The sequence below is a fragment of the Acipenser ruthenus genome, chromosome 17 (assembly GCF_902713425.1).
Source record: "Acipenser ruthenus chromosome 17, fAciRut3.2 maternal haplotype, whole genome shotgun sequence".
Lineage (NCBI taxonomy): Eukaryota > Metazoa > Chordata > Actinopteri > Acipenseriformes > Acipenseridae > Acipenser > Acipenser ruthenus.
The window spans coordinates 31,489,369-31,507,941 of NC_081205.1; the positions used below are offsets into that span (position 1 = coordinate 31,489,369).

Below are 18,573 nucleotides of genomic sequence, written 5' to 3' on the forward strand. Positions count from 1 at the left end.
GCTTTTGTTAGTATTTGAAAATGTAGCACTGTCAAGTGTTTACAGTTATGAATGGAATGTGTACACATTATATAATGTGATATTTCAGATATCTATTTTTAAGCAGGGGACTGTTTAAAACTGGTCTGTTTTGGCTGCTACACACAGGTTTGGAACCCTGCCACCCCCCAACACACACACACACACTAACCATGTGTTTGTGATGCTATTCCAGACCACCTTGTGCTGAGCAATGACCTTTTGAATGGCCAGGGGCTCCCCGTCTGGCTGAACTATTCCTGGAAGGGAAGGTAAAGGAATGAAAAGCTACCCTTCTTACCCAGGGCAACCGAGCAGCACATGCAGTTTCACCGCAGGGGGTGCTTGGAGGGAGTGTAAATATCCCTTGGCAAGACCAGACCAGCATGCAGTAGCAGGTTTTCAATATGGGGATGCACCACACTGACAGATTAAAAGAAGCACAATCCATTTGTTATTTTTTACATTACTGAAGGATATGCACATATATAGATAATATATTGCACCCTTTTATCTGTAGGTTACATGGTCCAATTGCATATACAACATTAAAGGGGCACTCAGAACAGAAAATAGGAGGCACTTTTTTACACAGAGAATTGTGAGGGTCTGGAACCAACTCCCCAGTAATGTTTTTGAAGCTGACACCCTGGGATCCTTCAAGAAGCTGCTTGATGAGATTCTGGGATCAATAAGCTACTTACAACCAAACGAGCAAGATGGGCTGAATGGCCTCCTCTCGTTTGTAAACTTTCTTATGTTCTTATGAACTACAACAGGTGAAGCAATTAGCCACCAGGGAGCAGCAGCGTGTGTCGTCTTCAGGCTCATCCACAGAGGCCACGGGTACACACATGTTTAAAAAGAATACACAGTGCTGTGATTAATCTTGGAGACTGTGTGCGTGGTGCTCCTGCACCTTCATCGCCTATCTAAAGATGTATTTGTGGAACCCCTGAACGCTGCACCTCTTTAAACGGTCCCTCTTCCAGTGCTACGCCGTGTCCAGGGACAAGGGACATCCGTCCAATGTAAAGTTATTTTGTGACAAGCAGTTCAGAACTCTGCCCTTGAACCACCTCCACTCCAAATGATTAACTACTGACTAATATTCAAAGATAGGGGTCGCATATTATACAACGGAGAGATCTAACAATCACAGTAGTTTACTATTTAAATCCAGTATTTCACTGGGGGAAAAAATCGTGGACAGAAGCGGCTGGTTTTCATTCACACAACAGTACTGAAAGCGGACCTGGAGCGGCCGCGTTCAGGATGTGTTCGGTTGTCATGAATGCATTTTGCATTGCTGTAATAAACCCCAATAACACGTGTAAGCAGCGTGCATGCCTATAATTTGCAGCGATGGTTTCCAGATCTGTCGCTTTTCTAATGAAATATTGTCAAACAAAAAAAAATGCGTTGTTGTCATGTAAATAACTTAGAAACATGATGTGGACAACCCGGCTTGTGTGGTAACAATCCAGCACCGGAAGATGAAAGTTTAAATAAATGTTATCACTTGCATTTTTCTACGTGACAACCCCTAAACGTCATGGTGTGTTTGCCAGCCTGTAAAATAAGCGGATCCGCCTCTCTGGCCATTCAGAATCACAGCCAAACCAATTGCCTCGAAACCTTCCTAACCCACCCCCTGAACTGAATTGTCAGTGACTCGTGTCTTTTTTTTTGGTATGTGTTTTGAAAAGGTATGCCATCTCCAGCGACGTGTAAGGTGTTCAGCGACCAAGGGAACAAGGATTTCGTGAATCTCCCTGACTGAGGAGGCGCAGGGTTAGACAGAGCGTAGCGGTGGTTCTACACTAATAAGGCTAAGCAATAAAGCCGCATTTGCTTCATGGGGATGGGGGAGAAAGAGATCGAGAGTCACTGCTCGGACTCGGAGATCGTGGGTGAATCTCAGCAAGACCCGACAGAGGAGGAATTCCAGCAGGTTTTAAAAGACATCGGCGGCAGGGAAAGGATTTTCTTAGTTAGCGATGTTTTGGAGAAAGGCGACGGGAGCGAACCCGGTTCGCTGGAAGAGTTCGTGAATGAGATGTTTCCATCTGGATCAAAAACTACAACAGGTACTAGTGATGATGAAACTTGCGTTGAGATAAAAAACGGTACAATTACAGCAGGAGGGGGAGGTGACGGGAGTGTCGTCGGCAACGTAAATGCAAGCAACTGTGCGGGTATTCCTGGCGAAGAAATACAACCAGGTGAAAAAGACGAAGCGGATCCATGTTCTAGGGACGACCCCAGCAGTAGCGCTGCCAAGCCGGCGACCGGGCTGGTTAAGTGCTCCCAGCAGAAAGGAGGGGTCGAAACACGCAGGGCGTATGGCAAAGCGTGCAAAGGCACACAGCGAGCCATAGACTGCCCGTTAATCGTTTTTGTTTTCAGGTACGAGTTTCTGCTTCACCCCCGAAACAGGGTTTGCCTGAAGGAGATTCTCAAGGACGTGAGGGGTCGCAGTCGGGCTGCGGGTGTGCAGCCTGCTCTGCTCGGGCTGGTGCACTCGAGAAGCGAAAGCGGGGACAGCTGGCAGTCCGTCCGGCTGCTGGAGCAGCTGCTGCAGAGAGTTTTCAAGGGGCACCCCGGCGAGGCGATGTGGGCTGGTCACTTCATACCGAAGAAGCCGGGGTGCACACTCGAAATTAAGAGAAATGCCTGCAAATCCATCCGAGCCTCGCTTTGCACAGAAACAGGTACACTTGATTAAAAAAAATAGTCGCCCAAAAATGTAGAATTTATTTTGTTTTATATTTAATTAAATGTATTATTCACGCTAGTCTGTGCCAGAATTAAAGCTGTGTGCAGTTGAAGTTAGTTATAATGAAAATGTACAGTAGTAGCCCAATAATCATTTGCTATGCAACAGGTTTTAGACTGCATAAGGAGTTCTGGAAATTCTAAACTGTGTAAATGACAGGACGAAAAAACAGGCAATGTCGACACTTGCACAGTACTGTACAGTGTAGTTGTGTAAAGAATATAACAGTATATGAGAAAAAAATAAGTTATAACAAAATCAGTAATTGGACTGGGAAAAAAAGCGCACATTATAAATGGACATGCCGTTAATGATGCAATTAGTGTACTGCAGGCTGTTTGTGATTGGTAGTCATGGTAACTGAAATTTTCCTGGCAATTAAAAATAATAATCCAACAATTGTTAGTTTATTGGCAGCACCGTCAGCTCAGCATGTTCTGTTGAGAAGTGGCCTCTCAGATTCTCCGTAATTGCCACAAACCTGACAACAGCTTGCATTGTCAGAGCTTGCATTGTTGTTCGCCCCATTTTATATGCGGCTCAGCAAATATCAGTGACGAATATGTAAGTATGTCACAAGACACTTAGTGTGATCTCTGCATCCCTGGGTCTATGTTCCAGTACCACAGTGTGTTCAGCAGGGGGGCCCTGCAAACTGTCCTATCCCGTGAACCGATTTCAGAGTACTGACAAGCTGCTACAGTTGTTGTACCTACCCTTCAAGTTAAGGGTGCTCGTTTACTGGGGAACACGATTGTCTAAATCTAAATGTAAATCCGATAATGTTCGCATGGGACTTGATTCATTAAGCTGAGGGAACACAAAGCCAGTCTGTGGCTTGGAACCTTCAGCTGCATGCCACACCAGGGGAGACAGGGTTGGATTCAGCAAAGGCCTCATGCTAGGTCTCCTGTAACCAGGATTCAAGCCATTGTTCCTGAAAAAGTGGCTTCATGTTCCCTCAGCTTTAGAGTTGCCTAAACTGCTGTTTATTCAAACAGAGTGTGTGTGTGTGTGTGTGTGTGTGTCACAGGGGACAGTAGAGATAGAGGAGGCACAATGTCCCGGGTTCGGAAGTGCTTCCCCTGGCAGACACGAGAGAACAGGAGGAGACAACCCAACTGCAGCTCCGGCACCAGCTGGCAAGGTACGTCTCTCAGCCCCTGTGATAGACATGCCTGCTGTATGTGTGCTGATCTCCCTGCCCCTTTCACTTTCTCCACTCCTTGTTGAATTAACGTTTAACACTAACAGCTTAGTATAAATCTGTTTTGTTGTAGTTGTTTTGTTTTTTTTCTGTGTAAGCTTGTGGTTTTCAACCTTTATTCTGTGCAATACAATGCATGCCTTTACACTTCACAAAGGCTTAACTACACTTTCCTACTGTGGTTCTGTTAGACTGGAACCATGACTGGTACCTCATCAGAGATACTGGGTTATTGTTTTTAGCTTTCCAGACCCATGTTTAGTAAGTTATAAGCTTACTGTAAGCAACAATATGGTGCTGTTAGTCAAACATACATGGACTGTAGTTGCTAAGCACGGCAAGTAATTTAATGTTAATCCTAACCTCTAACCCTAATCCTTGTGCTTGTGATTGTGTCGCACCAAATATCTTCAGTGGATTAATTCTCATTGCAAAGCTGAAAACGTCAATGCGGTTGAACAGAAATGTATTCACATGTCTCTTCTGTCTCGTGTCCCTTTGTCCAGGTGTCCAGCAGAGCAGGGAAGAAGCCGTCCCCTTGCACAGCAGCGGCCCTGTCGCTGAGCCCCTGAACCCTGCCGGCATCACGAGCGAGCAAGAGAGCCAGGCCTGACAGAGCTCACCACACCCCTCCCACTCTCACGCCTGCTTCCCAATCATCCAGCCTCCTGGCAGTCTTAATACCGCTGGAGCCAAGCCCTTCTGTGACAATCACATAGATCTAAGTAACCCTTATAAAAGTGACCCGTTGCAAAGTGTAGTAACGGATAATGAATGCAATATAAAGCATTGGGAAGCATTGGGAAGCCCAGAGAGGTATAGTTAAGCATATTAAAAACCAAGGCATAGTAAACTTAAATAAATGCATAGTATACTGTAAGCATAGGAAAAGTGCAAATTTACTGTGCAGATTTAGCAGGGTAAACTTTTACAAGGGAACTCAAACAGGCATATATGTCTTTATAAAGAGAGCACCCATTTAGGGGAGGGATAGTGTGGTTTGGTGTGGCCGTGATTGCCTTACGTTACGTGAATTACTGTGCACTACCAGACTGGGCAATTTACTGTAAAGCTATGCTGTTAAAAAGCAACAGCAGTGTTAGATCTAATAGTGACATAGAGGAGGTCTATAAAAGTATTTGCACTACCTTTCATTTCTTCTTGTTTTAATTATGAGCTACGGTATATTAGTTCAGACAGATCATGATTACATATGAGGTAGGTCTGTCAATAGGAATGTGTTGTGATTCTGTCGTAGCGGCTCTACACTGAGTCTAGCATTCTTCTGTCCTAGATGTTTAGGTAACAGTAAAGGTTGTGTTATTGCTGCTGTGATGCAATATTTGACGTTACTATGTTTAACTGGCCAAAAGAATATCTTGTCCATAATTGTAAAACACTCGGATCACTTCAAAAAGATGTCTGCCCCGTAGTGGGCTGTTTTATCCTTTTTTATGAGATGACTGGTTTACATGTAAAAAAAGAATAGATAAGAACTGTGAAACAGTTCGGAACTCTGAAACTGTGAGATCGATCGGAACTCTGAAACTGTGAGATCGATCGGAACTCTGAAACTGTGAGATCGATCGGAACTCTGAAACTGTGAGATCGATCGGAACTCTGAAACTGTGAGATCGATCGGAACTCTGAAACTGTGAGATCGATCGGAACTCTGAAACTGTGAGATCGATCGGAACTCTGAAACTGTGAAACAGTTCGGAACTCTGAAACTGTGAGATCGATCGGAACTCTGAAACTGTGAGATCGATCGGAACTCTGAAACTGTGAGATCGATCGGAACTCTGAAACTGTGAGATCGATCGGAACTCTGAAACTGTGAGATCGATCGGAACTCTGAAACTGTGAGATCGATCGGAACTCTGAAACTGTGAGATCGATCGGAACTCTGAAACTGTGAGATCGATCGGAACTCTGAAACTGTGAGATCGATCGGAACTCTGAAACTGTGAGATCGATCGGAACTCTGAAACTGTGAGATCGATCGGAACTCTGTTGATCAGGAATCTCAGCCTCACTGTTGTGTGATCTTTGGCACCACTGTACCAAATGCTCCTGTAGTTGATTCACATGAACATCCACCTGCTTTTGACTGATCTGTTCACTTAGGTTTCCTGACACAAAGGAAGGGTTACAACATTTTCTACCTAAAAATAAAAATACTCAAAAACAACTTGGATTCCCGTAGCAAAGCATACAGGGTTGTATTCTTCTAGTTTAGATTCATGAGACACACGCACACAGTAGCTGCTTGTCCTGATTTGAACCTCTTCAGATCTGGTTCTGTTTCCAGTGCAGTACGGAGGTATTGGACACAGTTTGAAAGGGATTCCATGTGCACAAGTCCTTGCTGCTACATGAGTGGAGGTTAAGGGGTGAAAGAAAGTTATTGCTGTTCGGGCTTTATTTATGTTGCCTTTGAAGGATGAACCTTTTAATGTGATCTTTGTAACTCAGCATGCTATCTTGTGTAAACGTCCTAAACAAACAAGCAATGCCTGATTGCAGAGAACGGCAGCTTGACATGTCCCGGTTAGGGATGCAGTATGTTGGTTAGAAGAGTGTGTACCGTAGACCATGAAGCTTGGCAGTGGGTTTAAAGTTCTCAGCTACAATAGACCAGGACATTGTGGAGATTACCTGGAGATTCAGCACACTGTTTACTGTTTATCAGTCATCCCTAAACCAATCAAGAAACAGACCTCTGATCAGGAGAGGGCGCCCTTGTAAATGTGGCAGCACACAGCTGCTGAATTCCTGATTAATGAGTAAATCAATAAAATCAATCAATTGGACAAATGGTTTTTTTTTGCCAACATGCAGTGTACTGGCCAAGGCACTTTTTTTTTTTTTTTAGGAATTACTTATTTTAAAATAAAACATACGGAGCTTTTATTCCTCATAGTTGGGGGCTTTAACGATATTTAATATTTAGGTAAATATTTAAATGGAAAGCTAAATCTGGTTGTGTCCGCTTTGTGCTTTCATGCATTTTGATTGGCTCTTGTAATGCTAATCGGGGAAAATTTCAGCATTACAATCAAATCGCGTGAATATTTAGATTTAGAAATTATATCTGAATGTACACATTAAAATATATATATTTATGTATTTTCACAACATTTATAAATCTGGGAGGAAAATACAAGATTTAAGTTAAGTTAAGAAAAAATACAAGGCGGGCCTGCAGAGTGAAAAGAAGCGTCCGGTTGACATGTGTTCGTCTTCACCACTCCCGAGTAGGGGTGGTAGCGCTGAGCTGAGCCTAAAAAATACAATTGGATATTCAAAAATTGGGGAAAAAACAGGGTAAAATCAGTTGGCGACTACTAAATTATAAAAATAAATAAATAAAATTATCATAAATGTGTAAAATGTTAAAATGTGTTTGTGGATTACCGTTTTTTGTCTATTCCCTAAACAGTGAATAAAATGTATTTGGGGGACCAAAACAAATGTAAAAAAAAATACAAATCTATAGTGCAATTGTCGGTAAGAGATCAGAGAAAAAAGGCTACCTGTGCTGGAATGCTAAAGGCTGTGGGTTTAAAACGTAGCATCGTTTTAATGACAAATTCCGCCCTAATTCGGTTTTTTGTTTGTTTTAATTGGATCTGATTTTGTTGATAATGTGTTTATATATATATATATATATATATATATATATATATATATATATATATATATATATATATATATATATATATATATATATAACACATGTTCTGTTTTAAAGTGTAGTTTTTTATTATTATTTAATAAAATGCTGATTTAATAAAGTCACGTGTGTTTTTTGCCTAATTTCCTCATACGCAGCCAAACTTAAAAGACAATTTGAAGGAAAAAAACAATGAATCAGCTGCCAAAATCTTAAACACCACCATTGATTTTGTAGTAAGGAAAACAATGTAAGGTAACCGTGTTCGTTAATTATTTTCTTTTGGTTGAATTCCCAGGCTACAGTTGGCATATCCACAGATGGCACATATCTCTGGCACAGCATTCCAGAAAGGGTTTACACCGCCATCTAGTGGTCATGGAGAGTTGCAGCACACGGGCTGCCACACTCGGGGGTCACATTCTCGAAGCTTTTCTTTTCTTTAACTCAACACATTTATGATTTGGTGTGTTGTAGATAGTTTCTTTAAATGACTCATTAGAAAAGTTTTGGGAGTAGTGCATAGGACTTATAAAGAAACCCAGAACACGTTTCATAATTGTATCAATGGTTTATCACACTTGATGTCTGAAAATTCATTTAGTGCACAGTTGCACTTTAGTGCACAGTTGCACTCCTGCCTTCAGAGGGCGCAATAATCTCGCAGTACCTAAGAACACGAAAGCACTTTTTAGCCGCTTCATAAATTGCATGTCAAAAACAGATTTATTTTTTATTTTTAAAAAAATATATGATTTCAGGCGAAATATCTATCTGCTTATATTTTTAATAATAATAATACAATGTAAATAGTAACATCGAGTAAAATAGTACATGGCATGTCGTTTTGCAATATTGTGGTCAGGCGGTTCCTTCAGGCAGTCTAAGTACGAGAGCAGAAGGCCCCCCTGTTTCACAGTGAGCTTCATTGTGAATCAACTTTGAAAGAATAGTCTCCCGGACATTCACTGGGAGGCGAGGTATTGTCGCGTCAAACCGCCTTTTCAAATACCTATACCTGCACTTGGAAGAGTCGCTGGTCGGGAGAGGAGTACGGAACCCTAGCAAACATGATAACCTCAGCAGGTAAGGCGAAAGCGCGGAGAGACGAGGGAGTTTAAGATTGAGTGAAGACCGGCTAGTTTAGCTGAGTCAGAACCGTCAGCGGCAGAGAAATGTAGAAAAAGCAATTGTTATTAACCAGCTGGAATCACACACCAGAACTAAATACGTGCCGTCATAAATGTTAGGGTTAGTGATCCGAGACACATTGTGTTTTGAACTTTGTTATTCGCTTCAATATCTCTGCCTGTCCCAATATCATACTGCGGGGCTGTAAGTACTGTGTGATGGCAAATCAATCATCATGATCGTTTCTTAACAATAACAGTGGCGTACGGATTGTGTTCACAAACGTGGAGTTCAGGTTTAATGCTGGAATGGAAGAATAAGTTGTATTCCTCGCATCTGGGGTTCTGGTCTGCAGTTTGTACTACATTTCAAGTAGGACAAATGTGTTCAGGTCTGACAACATACCTTGTTGTTTTGAAGCAGATTGCCGAGTCACACAGATCGGGAAGCATAATATTCCCCACTGTTTAAAATTGGTTTAAGAACTTTTCCCGCAAAAGAAACAGAACAGATCGTTTCTAGATAATAAAGTGCTACTTTTCATTGCTATTTTTTTCCCAAAATATAGCTCGGTTTTGGCAACCTGTCCTGTAGTGTAAAGCGGGGCTGCGTGTTACACTCTTCCAACCATTTGTAAATAGCAATATATTTTATTTATTTACTTGTCATACGTTATTTTAAACCACTGAAGCCTAGTTCTTGTTTGCTGAGCCTGCCCCTGAATGAAAAGGCAGTAGCTGTTGTATTCTTCTCCTACTGTAAGCTACAGTAAGATTGGCCTTTTCTTTTTACAGCTGGAATTATCTCTCTCTTGGACGAGGAAGAACCTCAGCTCAAGGTAAGTCTATCCCTAGTGGCACTTGATGGGGTTTATTTTAAGCGTTTTTGGAACTGGACAGGTGTCCTTCATATTAGTAAATACTCGATTTGACTATTTATGCTTAGGATGGGATATGCTCTTTCCATAGTGTAGGTGTTATATATATATATATATATATATATATATATATATATATATATATATATATAAATAAACAGGGCATTAATTTGATGTGACTGTCATGAGTTACCACGTGAGGATCTTTTGCAAACACATGAGATTTTCATGTACTGTAGCAAAATATGGGCTTTATTCTTAACTTGTTTCTTTCTTTAACTTTAGGAGTTTGCCCTGCACAAGCTGGATGCTGTGGTCAATGATTTCTGGGCTGAGATTTCAGAGTCTGTTGATAAAATGTAAGAATTCTATTTCGTTCCATGTAAAATTAAGATATTGAGTTGTGCTTTGCAATTGTAAAGAATACCACAACAAACCCAGTTGTTTTTAAATCAAGAAAACTAACGAGCGAGCGAATGAATGAATGAATGAATGAATGAATGAATGAATACAATCTCCAAACTTCAGTTGGACTTTCCAGGAGAAATGCTTTCTAAGTTTGGTTGGATACATGCAGGTGCCAGAACCATGTCTTTCGTTTTGGGGTCACAACGCAAACAGCAACAGTGGTACCCTTTAATAACCTTTCCACCATGACTGTATTGAAAAGGTGTTTGATGTGTGTGTTTGCCCCGTCTCTTCCAGCGAGGTTCTGTATGAAGACGAGACCTTCCGGAGCCGGGAGTTTGCTGCTCTGGTGGCCTCCAAAGTGTTTTATCATCTTGGTGCATTCGAGGAATCCCTGAACTACGCACTGGGTGCCGGGGATCTGTTCAACGTCTCAGACGACTCGGAATATGTGGAGACGATAATCTGTGAGTGAAACACTTTGGATGGGCCAAGTAACTTTAGGTCATTAAATATTATAAAAAAAGAAGGAATAATCCAAATGGGATGTTCAAGGTCAACATTTGCAGATATACAATGCAGCAGGCCACTGTAATCTTGCTGTGACAATCGTTGACACTGTTGTGAATCTGTAATCCTGAAAACTGAAGTGTATGCCTGTTTCCCTGACTGCCCTGCAGCGAAGTGCATCGATCACTACACAAAGCAGCGGGTTGAGAACATAGAGGTTCCAGAGAACGAGAGGAAGAGCATTGACCCCCGTCTGGAGGGCATTGTCAACAAGATGTTCCTGCGCTGCCTGGGAGACCATAAGTACAAGCAGGCCATCGGCATCGCTCTTGAGACACGCAGGCTCGACATCTTTGAGAGGACCATCCTCGAGTGTGTAAGTGCCACTATCCTACCTTGGAAATGCACTTTACTGTGAGCAGTAAGAACATTACAGCCAAGGCCAAAGTCCTGGAATGAATTAAATACTGTATGTTGTTTAGACCTGATCACTACTAGAAGATCCCTCTCTTATGTCTGTATTGCTCTCTCAGCAGTCCAGTTTTATAAAGTGACATCTTTTTGAATAGCGTGTAAACATGTGTTCATTTTTATTACATTTTTTTTTAACTGTTGTTTTTTCCAGACCGATGTTGGAGGCATGCTGGCCTACAGCCTGAAGGTTTGCATGTCTTTGATGCAGAACAAACAGTTTCGCAACAAGGTGCTCAGAGTGCTGGTCAAGCTCTACATGAACCTGGAGAAGTCAGACTTCATCAACGTTTGCCAGGTACTGCACCTGCCATAAGGAACACTGAACATTGCATATAATATGCAGCATGCTGACTTCTCAGTGCTTGTATAGCTACTAATACAGTTGGTCAATTGTATAGTACAGGGATTGAAATAAGGCTCCCATTGCATTGCAGTTTGATCCTTTCCTGGTTTTACTGTGAGTTTAATAAGACACATCCAAGCTTTTTACCTATAACCCTGGGCTAATCAGGCATGTATTAAAACATGGAGTGTTGGGAAACTGCTATGCATTATGAGTGTTATTTCCATCCCTGCAGTGTAACAAATTAGGTTTAGATTGGAGACTGAAATTATGGTAATTGAAGTGATGGAGAATTACAACAACAACAACAACAACAACATTTCATTCATATTACGTGCATTGTAGATTCTTACCATGCAGTTATGGCTCGGGTAAGTTGTGGAAAGGTATTCCTTTGAACCCTATGGAGTGCTGACTATCCTCCTCTTGCCTCCCCTGGGCAGTGCCTGATATTCCTGGACGACCCTCAGGCGGTGAGTGATATCCTGGAGAAGCTTGTGAAGGAGGATAACCTGCTGATGGCCTATCAGATCTGCTTCGACTTGTACGAGAGTGCCAGCCAGCAGTTCCTGTCCTCTGTCATCCAGAACCTGCGCACTGTCGGCACGCCCATCCCCGCTGTGCCCGGCTCCACCAACACTGGCACTGTGCCCACTGCAGACAAGGACAGGTGTGTGCATCAGCGTGTGGCTGCCCAGGGTTTGTGTATGTCAAGGTCAAAAGAGGAGCAGAACCATCAGTTCTATTTGAATGTTGCACTATTACACAAAATAGGTTCGTACTGCTTTTTTTAAAGGAAATCTGTAAAACAGATGTAGGTCATCTTTCTGTAGAGCACACTCTATAGCCCCTTTCACACTGACACTCCTACCCGGGGTCAGAATCCCGCGTAGCGTGAAACCGACCCACCTCAGAATATGAGTCAACACTCTTTGAGCGTGGCAGAATGCATGACGGCGGACGAAATAACAAACTGCCACGTCTGCGTGAAGGTTTCACTTCCACAAGGAACGTTTTTGTTTATTCTGTTTAGCTGTATTTGTGTTGCTTGAGACACAGCATGAACCAGATTGCAGCAGGGATGAAGAAACGTTTGCTCTAATCAACATTTGGGGCGACGGTTCAATCCAGAGAAGCTTGGATGGAAGTGTCAGTAACAAGCTGCTTCTGGGGCATTGATACACGCATTGTTTACTTGCGTCTGTCGCCCAGGTCAACCCTGCTTTATCAAAAGCAGAGTGAAATCGCATACCTGACCCGCATGACACCGGGTAGGTTCTGACCTGGGTAGTGCATGCCAGTGTGAAAGGGGCTTATGATGAAGATGTGTAATGTAATGACTGCATACAATATCTGAGTCTAGTTTTCTCATTCCCCCTATTCTATCCTTTTCTTGCATTAAGAATGGGCAACAGGAGCTGTAGATACTCCTACTAGTCTGAGGTATGTGACACTTACAGTAATAGGCCTGTGCAATCCTGAAATGTTTATTTTGAGATCTTTTTTTTTTTCTCCCAGTGATGCCATGGAAACAGATAAGACTGGCAGTTCACCGGCAGGAAAGCCAGCAGAATCGGTGGGTAAATCTAAGCAGCAATGTTATCCATCTAGCACAGCTGTTTAGAACATTCATGAGAGAGCCACATACATATGATTACATAGGTGCTTCTGCTGCTTACAGTGACCATTGGAGACATGAGTACAGATCTGTGTAATAGCATTTAATAATGACCCGCGCATGCTGTAGTGTGAACCAGGAATGGGGACAGTAAACACAAATGTTATAAATGTGTGTAATTTTCACTTGAGTCACTTACTGTTTGTAAGGTCCACACAGACAGTGATTTAAGAGCATTGGTTCATCTAAACAAAAACAACTCTCCTTGTCTTTCCATTGTAGAAGGAAGAACCCAAAGACCAGAACTCAAAGATGATTAAAATATTAAGTGGTGAAATGGCCATTGAACTACAACTCCAATTCCTGATCAGAAACAACCACACAGACTTGATGATTCTAAAAAACACAAAGGTAAGATACCAATTGTTTTTTTGTTTGTAGCCAGAATGTTTAAATGTAAATAACCTGCAGCCAGAAGCTTGCGATGTTCATGAGTACATGCAAAGTTGCAGCTAGCTTTTTATAACCATTGACCATAAAGCTGGTCTGTGTCAGACATTCCTACAACTTTTCTCCCACTTTAAGTTTTTACAACATATTCACTGTTAAGCAGATTGGGTCTTAACCACTTAAAAATTCTGTTTTTTTCAAAAGGATGCAGTACGGAATTCTGTCTGCCACACCGCAACTGTTATAGCCAACTCCTTCATGCATACTGGAACAACAAGCGACCAGTTTCTCAGGTATCGCACTGCACACCTTTCTCCTGCAAACTTTCCTATGCATGCTTCTCTACACACAAAAGGGGCCCATGCTGATACCCTAGAATTTCTGTATTTATCTTCCTTAAGATATGTAAGTAGGGCTTTTGATTTTATCCCGTAGTTTTAAGATGAAGCCAGGCTAGCTCGCACAGCAATTGCAGAAGTATAAAGAACCTGCAAAGAACTGCCATTCATTCATAATTAGCTTGTTTGTTGAACGTACCCTGATTTTAATGGTAGATAGACAGCTCTAGACAAAGTACTATTGATTTAAAAAAAAAAAATAAGGCCAGCTGATTTCTATCTTTCAATCTTATAATGGTGTGTTTTCTAAACCTAACAGAGAGAACTTGGAGTGGCTGGCCAGAGCCACAAACTGGGCGAAATTCACTGCTACTGCCAGCCTGGGAGTTATTCACAAGGTAAGTCTATATGAGCAACGGCATGTACTTTTGTTAATAACAGTTTAATACATGGCCAGAGGCTTTTTATTTTTATTTTTTTGCATTGCTTTTACCAATGTGCTTGTGATTGTATTGCTGTCTGCTTAGTATTTAATTTAATCTAAATACCCACCTATTGTACTCTATGTTCCTATTTTCACTTACTGGTAGTTAAATGGTTCTTTAATTCTAGAACACTCAATAGCACTACTTTAGAAACACTAAAAGAATCCTAAATTTGAAATGACAAACTTTTCAACTAGAAGTCTATTCCAGTGTCTTCTATGAGTCAGTTTGTATTGAATCCTTGCTGTGTCTGATGCATTACTGTATCTATCGTGTGCAATAACCCCAACAATTAAACTCCATACTACAGTAATATATCTTGTGTGGGCTTCAACAGCTTCAGGATATTAAATATGCAGTAGTTACTTTTATCCTGTATCGTGTTTTCACGTTCGGTGATTTGCAAGACCATGTATGATTTTGTATCATTTGCATTCAGGGCCATGAGAAGGAGGCACTACAGTTAATGGCCACGTACCTGCCCAAGGACACATCACCTGGCTCAGCCTATCAGGAGGGAGGAGGCCTGTACGCTCTGGGGTTGATCCACGCCAACCACGGTGGTGACATCATTGACTACCTGCTCAGCCAGCTGAAGAACGCCAGCAACGATGTGGGTATCTGTCCACTGCGGGACAGGGGAAACCTTAAACTACTATTACAAAAAATTGGGGCAAAGTAAAGACAAACTTGAAAATAAGGTTAAACCATCTGTAATGCAAAGATAAGTGAGTATAGAATAATGAAAAATGAAACCGACAACATTTAGTATGTGTGGTGTTTTTATTATTTTATTTACTTATTTAAATACATGTAAGTGAAAAGTACGATGAGTTTAGTGAGTTGGTCCCATTGGTTTGTGTCCCCTCCTGCATCGCTTCGTGTTCAGTGTGCATCTCTCTTCTCCCCCACAGATTGTGCGTCACGGAGGTTGCCTGGGTCTGGGGCTGGCTTCCCTGGGAACTGCCCGACAGGACGTGTACGACCTGCTCAAGTCCAACCTCTACCAAGATGATGCTGTCACAGGTAGACATGGCATTTTTAACATGACATTTTCAAGGACTGTATGAAGCAGCATAGGAGAAACCAGAAAAAAAACATATACTTTTATTAACGTACATACAGTATTAATGCATCTTCACGTTTTCTTTAATTTACTGTGGAGATATTGGGCTAACTGAAGACTCATGTTTAAAAGTAGTTTTAAAAGAGTTTGAGACTGACCCCTTTTCTGTTGCTGTGCACCAGGGGAGGCAGCAGGACTAGCTCTGGGGCTGGTGATGCTGGGCTCCAAATCTGCCCAGGCCATCGAAGACATGGTGGGGTACGCCCAGGAGACGCAGCACGAGAAGATCCTCCGCGGGCTGGCAGTCGGCATCGCCCTCGTTATGTATGGCAGGATGGAGGAGGCAGACACACTCATCGACAGCTTGTGCAGGGATAAGGTGAGAGATCAGCTCAACAGCACATAAATCTGACAAAATAGTTCCACCGCCTGTGCAGGGATAAGGTGAGACTTCATTGAGATTAACTCAACTCGATCTGACAAAATAGTTCCAGTCTTCCTCACTATGAATTGCCATTACTTTGTCGATCTCATATATCCATATGTGGAAGATCCACTCATTATGGTAAAAGTGATTTGGTTTGTCAGTTTTTTTGTTTCATAGGAGTGCTGCACATACCAACAATTCTTCTTCCCATAAAGGATTGCAGAGACCTTGAAAGCTTATTAGTCTTTGAAACAGCAGGGATTAGGTACGGAGACAGAGAGCCAGAGTGTGTAGGAGTTGCATTGGCTTCTGGGGAGTACATTTTTAAACAGTCATATTCTTCTTCTTTACCTTTCGAAGAACAGTAAACACATTCAGGTTGCAGTCCTCTGAAAACTCCCATTCTGTTAAAGTGCGCCGCCCTAATGATTTGGTGTTTTGTGTTTACAGGACCCCATCCTCAGACGTTCTGGAATGTACACGGTCGGCATGGCATACTGTGGCTCAGGGAACAACAAAGCCACCCGACGCCTTCTCCATGTAGCTGTGAGTGATCTCTTTCTGCAATAGCATTCTTTCAGCAGACCAGACGACCCATCAACATGATTATTTTGAGCTCCTTTTTAAGGCTGAGGCGATTTATCGATGCATTCTATCGTTTGACAACTGTCGATAGTCAAGCCTGTGCATCGTTTTTGTGTAAAGGGTTTAAGCAAAGGGTTTAAGCAAAGGAAAGTTTTTATTAAATTTGGTATCTGCAATTTATTTTTTGCATCAAGCGCAGAGCTTCTCTGCTCCCCTCAGGTCTGACTTACTGAATCTGCATGCGATTGAGCTCACCTTCTCCCCTCTGCCCCACCACCTGTGAGTGTTTACTGATGGGATTGGATCTGTGCAGGAGTCTTCAAAGTAACAGATTAAGTTAAGAGCGTTGTTAGAATTAAATACTGTATCGACCGAGCTACAAATACAATGCCTTCCGATGTTTGGCAGTTATTTTCTAAAGTAAGAGGGTGAGGAAGTAAAGTAAAGAAAGTAATGTTTGGGATACTCCTGTAACACAGCTAATGTGTGTGACCATTTCATGAGATGGCACCCTACAAAACTTCAAACAACATCAGCATTTATTCATCTACCCTGGAGTAAAAATGAAGAAAAACCACCAAGATCGTTCCAAATGTTGTATCTTTGGTCAGAAGTATTAAGCATCCCGGCAACGTCAGTCCCTAGTGAGCAGGTATTCAGTAATGCTGGGCAGATTGTAAGCAAGTGTCAGTCATCACTTAAATTAAAACAAAATGTGCCTACTGTCATGTTCGTTAACACAATTAAAATCTTTTTTAAAAAGATTTTTTTTTCTTTTGATTGGTTGTTACTCTGACTTGTTATGGATTTAAACAACTGTTTTTTTGGGGGGGTTTTTTGGGTGGGGGGGGGGGGGGGGGGTTGCGTTGACCCCCAAATGGTACAAACGAATAAGGCAAAAAAAAAAGAAAAATGTAACATATTTTGTAATTACTATTTGCATAAACAGATGTAATCAGTTTAATATGCATAATAGTTTTTAAAGCATTACTAGCAATGTTAGACAGTAATCCACAGCTACACATGTATTACTGAGATTTTTTTTCCTTTACCCTTTCATAACGGCGATAAATCGATGCATCTGCTTTTTTGGAGAATTATATATTGACATTAAAAAATTAGGCATCGCCCCAGCCTTACTCTTTTTTATAGTCACATTTTTAAAGATTACCCTTTTTTATAACATTTTTTTAAACGTGTATTTTATTTGACTAATTAGATTGAAATTCATTAGACTGTTCTGTACTGTCCCGAAAAAAAAGTTTTATCAGAGCCACATTTGATCCGCATTGATTAATTATTGTTAAACATCAATGTTGTTTTTTTTGCATGTGTGTTTTTGGTATATGCATGTGTGTAACTGTGCTTTTTTAATCAATGTGTTAGGTGAGCGATGTCAGCGATGATGTCAGAAGGGCAGCTGTGGAGTCAATGGGGTTTATTATGTTCAGGTAAGGTCAAGTTCTCCTTCATACTTTTATGTTCCTGTTTTGTCCATTGGGTGTCTCTCTTGAGTAAATACTCCCATGATTGTTCACAAAGCCAAACAGTGCCAGGTTTGATGAATTGATCCATATGTGTATACACAAAGGGAAAATTCCTTTCATAGTTGCAGGAATATTTTCCAAACAGGTTTTGACATACTGTTTCTTTGCACATATTTTGCCAAGTGTTTACATATTCACATTTCTTTTAACACCCAAATTAATCTGTTGATTTGATCACTTCCTCTGAGTGCTAAGTCCTGGCTGATTTATGGCAATTTATCTTCTTGTACAAATTGCCAGCCACAGTATATCCACCTTAAACCGGTAGTATTGCATAAGTATTTTGTTTGGCAACTAAGCTAAATGATCTGATCTATATATAGAGATATTTAAATGTATATTGTAGCATGACATATGTAGTCAATATAGTAATTAAAGATTATTTGGATTTAAAAGGGAAAGCTTACACAACTTCAAACCAAATGCTACTTGTTATATTTGAAAAGTTTGACAAGAAAGAGTTAGATCCCCAGTGCTTTTTTTGGTAAATAATTGTTAAAATATAATGTATTTTATTAAAAACAAAATGCGATTTTGTACAGCTGTGCTAATTTAACATCTTCCAAAAGCCTATGTTTTGCTTCAAGCTGAGAGGCTTCTACATGACAGCAGATCTGTCACAGGCAGGAATGGC

At 41.3% G+C, this 18,573-nt stretch overlaps 2 protein-coding genes across 3 annotated transcripts in view; both read left to right on the forward strand.

The window, feature by feature from the left end:
* Positions 1 to 1,631: 1,631 nt before the first annotated feature.
* LOC117423056 (uncharacterized protein C2orf72-like) lies at positions 1,632 to 7,688 on the forward strand. The gene is made up of 3 exons (XM_034038441.3): positions 1,632 to 2,732; positions 3,831 to 3,944; positions 4,511 to 7,688. The coding sequence occupies exons 1-3, from the start codon at positions 1,877 to 1,879 to the stop codon at positions 4,615 to 4,617; spliced, it is 1,077 nt and encodes a 358-aa protein (XP_033894332.3). The 5' UTR covers positions 1,632 to 1,876; the 3' UTR covers positions 4,618 to 7,688.
* A 150-nt stretch (positions 7,689 to 7,838) lies between these two features.
* LOC117423054 (26S proteasome non-ATPase regulatory subunit 1) overlaps positions 7,839 to 18,573 on the forward strand; it is a 55,266-nt gene continuing 44,531 nt past the window's right edge. The window contains exons 1-16 of one of the 2 annotated variants that reach the window (XM_058990395.1): positions 7,839 to 8,766; positions 9,606 to 9,649; positions 9,974 to 10,047; positions 10,394 to 10,563; positions 10,777 to 10,982; positions 11,232 to 11,375; positions 11,867 to 12,093; positions 12,942 to 12,999; positions 13,324 to 13,452; positions 13,696 to 13,784; positions 14,149 to 14,227; positions 14,754 to 14,927; positions 15,229 to 15,340; positions 15,563 to 15,759; positions 16,258 to 16,353; positions 17,779 to 17,843. In XM_058990395.1, the coding sequence (XP_058846378.1) occupies positions 8,751 to 8,766; positions 9,606 to 9,649; positions 9,974 to 10,047; positions 10,394 to 10,563; positions 10,777 to 10,982; positions 11,232 to 11,375; positions 11,867 to 12,093; positions 12,942 to 12,999; positions 13,324 to 13,452; positions 13,696 to 13,784; positions 14,149 to 14,227; positions 14,754 to 14,927; positions 15,229 to 15,340; positions 15,563 to 15,759; positions 16,258 to 16,353; positions 17,779 to 17,843 (1,880 nt within the window). In that variant the 5' untranslated portion in view covers positions 7,839 to 8,750. The remainder of the gene's footprint in view (positions 8,767 to 9,605; positions 9,650 to 9,973; positions 10,048 to 10,393; positions 10,564 to 10,776; positions 10,983 to 11,231; positions 11,376 to 11,866; positions 12,094 to 12,941; positions 13,000 to 13,323; positions 13,453 to 13,695; positions 13,785 to 14,148; positions 14,228 to 14,753; positions 14,928 to 15,228; positions 15,341 to 15,562; positions 15,760 to 16,257; positions 16,354 to 17,778; positions 17,844 to 18,573) is intronic. The other variant, XM_034038434.3, reaches the window with a different exon arrangement.

Bases quoted from the DNA above. Each gene is read 5' to 3' on its own strand.
- LOC117423056 (XM_034038441.3), top strand. From the start codon at position 1,877: ATGGGGATGGGGGAGAAAGAGATCGAGAGTCACTGCTCGGACTCGGAG. The intron at 2,733-3,830 runs GTACACTTGATT...TGTGTGTCACAG, and splicing joins CTCGCTTTGCACAGAAACAG to GGGACAGTAGAGATAGAGGA. The intron at 3,945-4,510 runs GTACGTCTCTCA...CCCTTTGTCCAG, and splicing joins CTCCGGCACCAGCTGGCAAG to GTGTCCAGCAGAGCAGGGAA.